The 10,065-nt window shown below is 33.5% G+C and overlaps 1 protein-coding gene across 3 annotated transcripts in view; it reads left to right on the top strand.

Moving 5' to 3' along the window:
* The first annotated feature begins 1,056 nt into the window (after positions 1–1,056).
* Positions 1,057–10,065, top strand: part of LOC138712194 (SET domain-containing protein SmydA-8-like) — a 39,582-nt gene continuing 30,573 nt past the window's right edge. The window contains exons 1-2 of one of the 3 annotated variants that reach the window (XM_069843706.1): positions 1,058–1,234; positions 7,793–7,972. Coding sequence is in view for 1 of the 3 variants with exons in the window: in XM_069843703.1 (XP_069699804.1) it covers positions 1,228–1,234 (7 nt within the window). In the remaining 2 variants the exon portion in view is untranslated. Of the gene's footprint in view, positions 1,235–7,792; positions 7,973–10,065 lie in introns of all 3 variants that reach the window. The other 2 variants (XM_069843704.1, XM_069843703.1) reach the window with 2 other exon arrangements.

Here is a 10,065-nt window from a genome sequence, read left to right as displayed (position 1 = left end):
AACATTTGAACAGCTCTATATTCACATGCATTCAAAATCGGACACGAATACGAATATTTTTACTCAGAATAGTCCATAATACCACCGCCTAAAATATATACTATTTCTCCTTAATCACCCTGTATATAACACAAAAATTATGAAGAAAATCGTCTGTGAAATTGAGTCCCAATGCTTGCTTTTTAATTGAAGTCTATTCATTGTTACTAAAATTACAGTTGTCTATGTTATAAGACCGTTATGCAAAACTTATCATGCGAGCATGAAATTTAACTAAACGATCGACAGAGAGTTTAGTTATCCATGTGAGCATATTGAGTTTTTATAACGGTCGTGCATTGTACAACGTTTTATGGTATTTCGAATCGTATATCTGAAGAGAAAATAAATTAATAATTGTATTTTGCATGTTCTTGGAACAGATATTATTGAGAATTGTAAGCAAAATGACAATTGAGAAACGTCTTAATCAGTTACTATGATAGGGAAAACGTAATAATCGGTTATTATGGTAGGAAAATAAAACAAAAGAGTTTACTTTTGTCCGAGATTAATTTGTAGAAATGAATTGTATTGAAATTCCTAACGAAATATTGGTAGAAGCAGAACAATCGAACCAAAGAGCTACACCAGGAAAATCGCGAGATCGATATTATAAGGAGCTGTCACTATTTAATAAATGGAGAAAAAAGAAGGCGGTGAATGAGATTTTAAAAGAAACTGTTGTGTTGGCTTACGTAGCCCGCTAAGTGTAAAATGAAAGGTGCTACATAGATGCACCTCTGTTAAACAATCTTTACGATTCAAAATACCGCCAAAACTTTCAAATAGACTTTTTGCAGCGCTACGATATTTTCCCTAACCTGAAAGTGAACATCGATACTGTCACGGAAGACAAAAATAAAATTGGTATGTTATTTGCCTTGTGATTAGGCATCCACACCGACATTTGGGCGCAGCGTGCGTTCAGCGTGCCAGGCGTCAGACGAGAGAACATTAAGACGATGTTCCTTTCTAACAGACAAGAATTGGCTGTGCATAGTGCCAGTACAGAAATAGGCGCGCCCTATATCTACTCTCTGTTATAGAGAGCGCTCCTTGTTATACAGTGTGGATCACAACTGTAATTCAAGTGACAAACAATACGAGATATAATCTTTAAATTCTGACAAATATTACGGAATTTTATACTCAAGAGTGACACCGCTTTCATTTACAGTTCACAAAATGTCAGGTACAGTTATCTATATAAAATTAATATTTAATCATACTAACCTTGTAAATAGTTCAATATCTAGAGAAAATTAAAAATACTTGAGCTAACTGTAATGTAGATTAAATTGTTTGATAGGCTACTAAGATTTACTCAGACTATTTCGTTTATATGACGTCATTCCATTTGCGACCAATGAAGTGTAATGAAATTTTGAATTCCAACCAATCACAGTCAGACTTTGCGATAATTTCTGCAGCTAGATTTATCGCTATCAATTTATCGCATGGTCGTTCTTTTGTTTAGTCGTTGTCGCCAACTGTTTCCCCGTAAATTGATGATCATGAATACATTAAGATGCAACTACACGGTTAAACTTTTCTTTCAACTTTAAAGCAATGAATGCAAGATTGATATTTAATATTAATTAATATATTTACGCAGTGAAGACCACGTTCAAAACGGCGCACCATGTAGACACAAAATCTTTATGCATCTTAATTGAACGTACCTTTTAAACTTGATTCTATTCTTCCCAGATTGCACGCATAAGCGATTGGAATATTGAACTGTGTAGATGCAGCTTTAGTTCCGTTACACACTACAGCGAGAATGCGTTTGTCGAGCTATAAAAAATGCTTTCGTGTAGCACTCATTGTAAGAACGGTCGAAACAAGACACAGCTGACATTGGTCCTGCTTCCACAGGTATGCCTAACGTAACCTATAAAATTGTAGCCTATAACATTTGTATTGAAATTAAACAATTAATAGACGTTCAAATTTATGTAACATCATCGCATATCAAACTCAAAGACCTTGCATAGTAATAATGTCTTTGATCAAACTGCCTTTCGTATGGCGTAATAAAATTCGTGTTTTAATTAGGCCTATCTATACAGAGATGGCTTCACTGTGTAGCAACATGCCTCGCTGTGAATACATAAGCATTGGTATATAGCTGTCCCCACTGTTACTGTTAAATTAAATTATGATTTCAGCAGATAATGAAAATGTATTCGTTATAATAATAAGATAAAAGTGCAGTACATGTAATTAACAATGTTAAACCTGTATTTCGCTTTTCGCAATTGGCATTACTGAATAACAACATCGAATTTCTTTATTGCAATAATCGATATTCATCTACGAGTATTTCAACTTCACAATGTCTGAATAGGTTAAGTATTCGTTAATATACAATTATTAACATGCTGTGATCGAATTTTAGGGATATATTATTTAAATTTTTATTTTATTCACGAAATAGTCCTAATAAATGTCACTCGAGGTCTGAGATTTCCCAGATAAATCCACTCGCTTCGCTCGTGGATTTATCGGCAGATTTCAGACCTCTCGTGACATTACTACAGATAGTATTTACTTATTATTGGATAATTTCTCCGCTGTGTCCCTAGCGTCAGCATTTCTCGCTATAAATCGAGATTTGCCGGATTGGACCCTCGCCAGTGCAGTGGGAATCCCCGTGCCTCCCATACAGACCATGCGTGGGGCCTTGTTGTTCTCTTCCTGTGACATTTCAAACAGTGGTGTTACGCCTTGCTGGCAGCATGTTTAAGGAAACCTACCGCTTAATTTTCATTTTGTTGGTAGTTTTAACCGATAAGCAGAAATACTATAGGTTTGGAATGAATGGGGCCGTCTATTGCTTATCTTACAATGTAGTATTAATATGTTTCATTTTATTGATGAACGTTTTCGGCATATTTATGCCATCTTCAGATCTTAAAAAGTTGTCTTTATACATACTTAATATTATGCCACATTGGTTAAATGCAATACATAACTAACAAACAACGAAATCATAATTACACTATTTTTAAGGCGAACTTGTGATTACTGTGTCCACAATCAGCTGTTGATTGTACAATGTCACTTCATAATATGTTAAAACACAAAACACTAGTTGAATGGAACAGATTAAAACAGATCTATAAAACATTAACATTAAACATTAGCAGATAACACTTGACAAAATTCATATAAGACAGATGTCGTTTTCGTCGTTCATTTTGTTTACATGTTCTGACAAAACAAATTAAACATAATTGGATATCTGTGCTATATGGTGGATTGTTTGACTGTATCAAGTGTTGCAAAGTTTTCTAGCGTTAACAATTATTAAACTGAAGTAGCCTACAATGATGTTAATATTAGATATCAGCTTGATATGGACGTATGTCCATATGTTTTTCAAGTTGTCACTTCTCGAAGTTCAGTCAGCCGGACATGCTGTAAACACGCGAAATTTATTTAGGTCTATTTTCAAAATAAAGTACTTTTTTGTGATCTCCGGTAATTAATTGTGGGGAAATAACTTACGTACAATAGCTGGTGTTCGCCTTAAAATAGTGTAATTATAATTTCGTTGTTTGTTAGAGTCGACGGCAATTCGGAAGGCGTTTGTCTGCTAGCGTTTGCGTCGAGAGAGACAGATATAGAGAGCAAGCCAGCGTACAACATTGCCACATCGTTCTTCAGGAGCACGTGCAATACAAATAGCGCAGGAGAGAATTTAAATTATCAAAAGACAATAATGACCTTAGCCGTTGATTACTGTAAGCATGACACCAAACAAACCCTCTTTCCTTCATTAACAATATTCTTTGCACGGTTCTCAATCCCACACCACATGCTTCTGCAGTCATTTCTTGCATGTTGGCAACGTTGCTGCCAGCATCAAGATGGCCGGCAGCGTTCTGCTGTTAAGATTTTTAAAATAATTATACACCTTAAATACTATTTTCAGCGTCTGCTTGTGTAATACTTGTCTTTTTACAGTCTCTTCTTCCATTTATTTACCTTACATACACACAGTAAATGCCAGTTTTACTTATTCAATGTATTGAAACACTCGCACGTGAACAAACTAACTCGGGAAGTGCTTGTTATAGACTGATTCTGATTGGTTCTACTGTACAAGCTTGTGACGTCACCTACCAGAAATGCTACGGCGCATATAAAAGCTAACCGCCTTCCGAAATGCCGTCTAGTCTAGTTATGTATTGCATTTAACCAATGTGGCATAATATTAAGTATGAATAAAGACAACTTTTTAAGATCTGAAGATGGCATAAATATGCCGAAAACGTTCATCAATAAAATGTAACATATTAATACTACATTGTAAGATAAGCAATAGGCGGCCCCATTCATTCCAAACCTACCGCTTAATATTTAACGCTTCTCCATAACTCTCTGAACAGCTCATTTCTAATCAGAGTAAAACTGAAGATTTTATATCATTACACCTTCTAAATCAAGTTACTTACATTACAATAATTGAAGACCTCCTGGGAAAAGGATGTAACATCAAATTAAAGAAATGTGTGACTTAGGTGAAGAAAGTAATTTTGAAGCATTCATTTATAACAATGATTGCATCCAATAGCTGAATAAACTTGTATCCTTGATAAGTCAAATATTTCTTAAATTATTTTCCTTTCTCCTCAAACGTGCATTATACATATTTTGTTAGTTATACCCTTATTCCGGAGAGATCTTCAATTATTATGTTTAATTTAATGAAAACGTTACCCTTTAACATGACACGCCACGCAGAATAGCAATACTAATAGCAATCTGAAACATTACGGTGCGCACAGGCGGGAATCAGCAGCCCGTTTTCCCCAAGTCGAAACAACACAAATTTTCAGGAAACTTTTTCTTTACCTCAGCCAAATTACAATTTCTTCATTGTTATGTAAAATTAAGATTTTAAAATCAATATAAATAATAAGATTGACCAATAAAATTCTCTTTCTATAATATTATTTTTATGAAACTTTTTTTCCAAAAACTAAACTTTGCCACTTCCATTTCTGGAAAATTACATCGGACTTAGTGGGCTTTGAAAGAAAAGTCCTTTCTAGACAATAGGTTTATTTTATGGAGAACGCTAGTAATGATTAAAGTATGAGCTTTTAATGAATTTACTTGAACTTTTACTTCACTTCTTTGAATAATATAATGAATAAAAAAGTGAAAATGACAGATTTATAAGATTTAAAACACATTAAATGAAGGCTAAACAATATTTTTAAAACTATTCATGTTGAATATATATATATATATATATATATGTCTCTCCATTTCAAGAAATCACAAGACTGAAAACTTCACAGCTCTTTGAGGCTACACAAATGGTTCTTCAGCATAATGTACTTCAGTATAATTTGCCACATTTCCGTCGTATGTGACATTTTGCACAGCCCGGTGACAGTTGGAACTCATTGGAATTGTAGCTATGTTTCCTTGGATATTCTGGTCTGACTGTCGCAGCTCTGTATGTTGGTGATCTGAAAAGGTTGGTTCCCAACAGCTTATTCTTATAGCCTTAAGTCAGGCTAGGTTCTTCTGTCGGAGGTATTCCCATACTATACGTTGCAAGGCAGAAAGTTTCCCCTCACTTAATTTAGTCTATGGGTCGATATAGTTTCTAGGGTGTGCCACTAGGAGGTTTATTATTATTATTATTATTATTATTATTATTATTATTATTATTATTATTATTATTATTATTATTATTATTATAACTTCAAATGGAAATTTAAACAGATCAAACTGGTATATGAATCCATATCATTGTCATGTGATATAAAAATGTTAGAATGTTCATCTTTGATACGCACTTTTTTCCTCTTAACCAAATTATATAGAAATATCTCGTCTTGCTTTTCAAAATTCGTTCCTCATTTTGATACAGAGTTAAACTCTTTAACAAGAGCCTAATTCACACTTTGAACACGCTGTTTATTTTGCATTAACCTCATTAAGAACGCCCCCGGTCTTCTGTTGTCGTCTGCTAAAGACATACGGGCAACCAACAATCTCTCAATTGCAATCTTAAAATTCGATAACTCCGATGAACTTCTTGGCGTAATACTACATATGAGCCGTTCAGAGCAGAAGTGGTGTAATTCAAAATTGGGTAATGAGGTTTAAAGTAAAAATTCTGTAAAATACAGCGCAAAGTAGCAATTAATATGTATTTCGTGCTATCCACTGACTACTAATAGTTTAAATAAATTGAATATTAATTGCTACTTTGCGCTGTATTTTACAGAATGTTTACTTTAACCCTCATCACCCATTTCTGACTTACACCACTTCTGCTCTGAACGGCTCATAGGCTCTATTAAAGAGAAGGTAATTACCAGGGGCGAATGCTAGTCACGAAAGTTAGGCTTGCTCTTTTATTCATAGGGGAAGATGGGAGGATATAATAATTCATAATTAATAAAAATAATCAGACCCACATAAATAATTTATTTTATAATTATGAAATCACTATGAGTCATGGATCATATTCGCTTATCAGATGTAGAAGTTCGATATAATATAAAAAACATGGCCAACAAAACAGTTTATTTAGTTTTTTCGACCCTGCCAACCAATGCACATTGTTGTATTGAGCTACACAGAACGAGCGCACATATTGTCTATAATGTCTGTCTTCTCTTGAATAGGCCTAGTCCTTCGAGAAAATGGATTTAATAATAAGGTTTCAATGACACACAATTCCGAATTCATTGCAAGAATTGATAATACATGCAGCAGCTAACACATGAATTCCACTCATACAATTACATTGCACTCGCAAATTACAGCACATTCCCGCTGTCAATACTGGTCTGAGTAACGTTAAATAGTCGTTGGTGTAGCTCTCGGACCAGAGCTTCAAACAACACATAACAGAAGCATGTGCGCCTAGGACGGACTAAGGAGGAAGGCACTTGCGCGCACATCATATTCCAGTTATTTCTACGTCTTCTCTGTAGCTCCAAGAAACGAGCAAGCGTTGCGATACTTGCGGTGTCCAACCTGCGGATGGTATTACGCCTATACAGTATTCCAAAAATTAAAATAAATTTTAATGTACGTAACGCCATTTTGAGAAATACACATTCTACGAAAATATTGGGCTTGCACAGCAAGCATAGCATGCCCTGAGAAATCGCCCCTGGTAATTACTAGCACACCAACCACAATATTCATCATCCTGAATAAAAAGTAATTATAAATGATGTGTTTAAAACTGAACTTAACTACTGTAGATTACAAGCAGGCCTAGATTGAGAGAGGATAACAAAGAACGTTAAACTGTTGTAGGAACATCCTGTCAAACAGGTACACGATTGTAAGTAGCACACTCCAACCCCTCTTGTTACTAATTGGCAAAATGATTATTATCTATGTGAATTATTTTCATGAAATTTTCAATACTTCACTTTTTTTGTTTATTACGTATTTCTATTTTGTTTTACCACCTTTATTCTTTTGTTTTTAATTTGTTATTTATTTTTATTTCATTTAAGTCTAGTTATCTATTTTCTCTCTTTTTTTTTTTTTTTTGGATTTGAATTGCAGTATTTATTTTCTTAAAATTGGACTTCTTTAATTTAATTTCGAATGATTTATGTCTTATTTATTGAAATATTAAATATTTATAATTTATTTCTTTATTAATGTATTAACTTTTATTTCCTTACTCCTTTCGTGAGTTTTGGTCTCTACTTCTGTAATGAAAAAGCATTGCAATGTCTGTTTTCGCATATAGAAGGCCGGTTTAAAGTAACGGCCTGGGATGGAGGGGAGAACCAGGAGGCTTGAACTTGGAGCACACGCTGTTGAAGTGTAGTCCACATCAGCCAGTCGTGTTTGGGATAGCAAGGAGCCCGCAGCCAACAGCGTTCACGGGCGACAGAAATACGCATCTAACGTATTGAATCATATCTATGTAAAGTGTGATCTGCACGTAATGCAACGAGTAGTTCTTTGTGACAGCCCTGTTCATACCAGTAGATTCTTGTGCTGCGTGTGTAGAGCAGTAGACTATCCACATTCTGTTTTATTTCCATGTTAGAGAATGTTATTGTGTAATGCTTCATAGTGCCAGTAGATATTCTTACTTAATCATAAACCACGGTAGTGCGTATGTGCTAACAATCATTGTTTTGTGTCATTTAATAAAATAAATTGATAATTTGTGTTCTAAATAAGTTAATATAAATAAAGAAATACTTAATATTCTGTGGTTTCTTGCACTTAAATATAACACTGTCTTATTAAATAAAGTGATAAATTACCTACGGTGTTAAAATGAAGGTTTTTAAAGTCATATGGCACCAAAGTAATGGGTTAAAATTCCATCTGTGTCATTGATCCTTGTTATATTCTTAGATGTAACATGTGGAAATGCAAAGTTGGACTAACTCTCCATCAAGCTGTCCCGTCAGTTAGACATATACAGGGTGATTCAAGAGGAATTACCGCCACTTACGGAACTTATTTCTGAAGATATTCTGAGCAAAAACTGTCATAGAAATGTGTCCAATTCTCAATATTTTCAAAGTTACACTAATTTGGAGTTTAAGAAAAACATTTTTTATTTAGTTTTAAAGGTAAAAGAATGTTACAAACAAAAAATTAACTATTCAAAAGTATATTTTATTTAATTGGCTAGTATTCTGAAGTTAAAATGTGCTGTTAATTCCTTAGTTGTTTGTACAGATTTTTTTTAAATTTTTAACTAAAATTACATTAATATTACACACTTATCACAACAAATGTTACAGATCACATGACTTCTACAGTTCAGTTTTGCATCCTAATGTACAGTCTTAAAGAGTTTACAAAAATGACGTGTTTTGTAACAATTTTTCTGATAAATGTGTAATAAAAATGTAATTTTATAGTTAAGAACTGAAAAGAAATAATCTAAGAAAACTAAGGGATTAATAATACATTTTTAGCTTCAGAATACTGACCAATTAAAGAAAGTATAGTTCTGAAAAGTCATTCTCTCTTTTATCCTTGAAACCAAATAAAAGTTATTTTTTAACAACTCCAAATTACTGCAACTCTGAAAATGTTGAGAATAGGACACATGTTTATATGACATTTTTGCTCAAAATGTCTTCTGGATTAAGCTCCGTAAGTGGCGGTATCTCCTCATAAATCACCCTGTATATTAAATTAAAAGCCCTATAAAATAGAGCTTAGAATAAATCCCAGAGTGACATTCAAAATGTCTGGTGCTAAATAATCTTTTTCAGAGAGCCTTGAATTAGATAGGCTATCTGATAAATGAAGTCGAGATAATTCTCAAATAAAATATAGTCCTATGTTCTTTCGTCCTACCTTGTTTTGTTTTGTGAGAGTTCTGTCGTGTTGTTTTCTGTGTAGTGTTATATGTTTTTCTTTTGTTTCAAACAGTAAATATGAGGTTATGAAAAGTCAAGAAAGATTATTTTAGTTTTACAGAAACTTCTGTTTAGATATGTTGCTATGGCAAATTATGTAAACAGAAATTCAAGCTATTTTCGAATGAGTTAATATATTTCTTTTTGTTTAATCATATAACAAAAAATGAGAATTGCTCTTATTCAGTGTTACTCTGAATGCAATAGAGATTTTTCCAGTTCAATGAAAGGATTTAGAACTCTAAATACATTGAGGTATGTACTCTGCAATTTGTCGTCATTATGGAAGCTTCTAGAATACGATGTGTCCGGGAAAATCCCAGTAAAAAAGAAAAAACATCTCAGAAACTATTGCATTATTCTTTTTGTTAAGTTTATTTATACACGCTTTAACATCTGTGGTCATACCGCGTGTTTAGGATCTGTGGATATACCAGTAGACCGTCTTCAGTATTATTGAGTTCCTATTTCTGTTTCAAAACGTGTAAATTTTGAAACAATAATTGCAGTAGTTTTTGAGACGACATGATTTTTTTTTAATTCTCTTTCTAAACCTGTAAACATGGAGACAAAAAATGCAGTAGTTTCTGAGATACGAATTTTTCGTTTTTCTTTCTAAACGTGCAAA

Source organism: Periplaneta americana, chromosome 13, assembly GCF_040183065.1.
Source record: "Periplaneta americana isolate PAMFEO1 chromosome 13, P.americana_PAMFEO1_priV1, whole genome shotgun sequence".
In the NCBI taxonomy this organism is placed as follows: domain Eukaryota; kingdom Metazoa; phylum Arthropoda; class Insecta; order Blattodea; family Blattidae; genus Periplaneta; species Periplaneta americana.
Note: the sequence above shows the minus strand (reverse complement) of the source record. Positions and strands in the feature narration are given on the sequence as shown.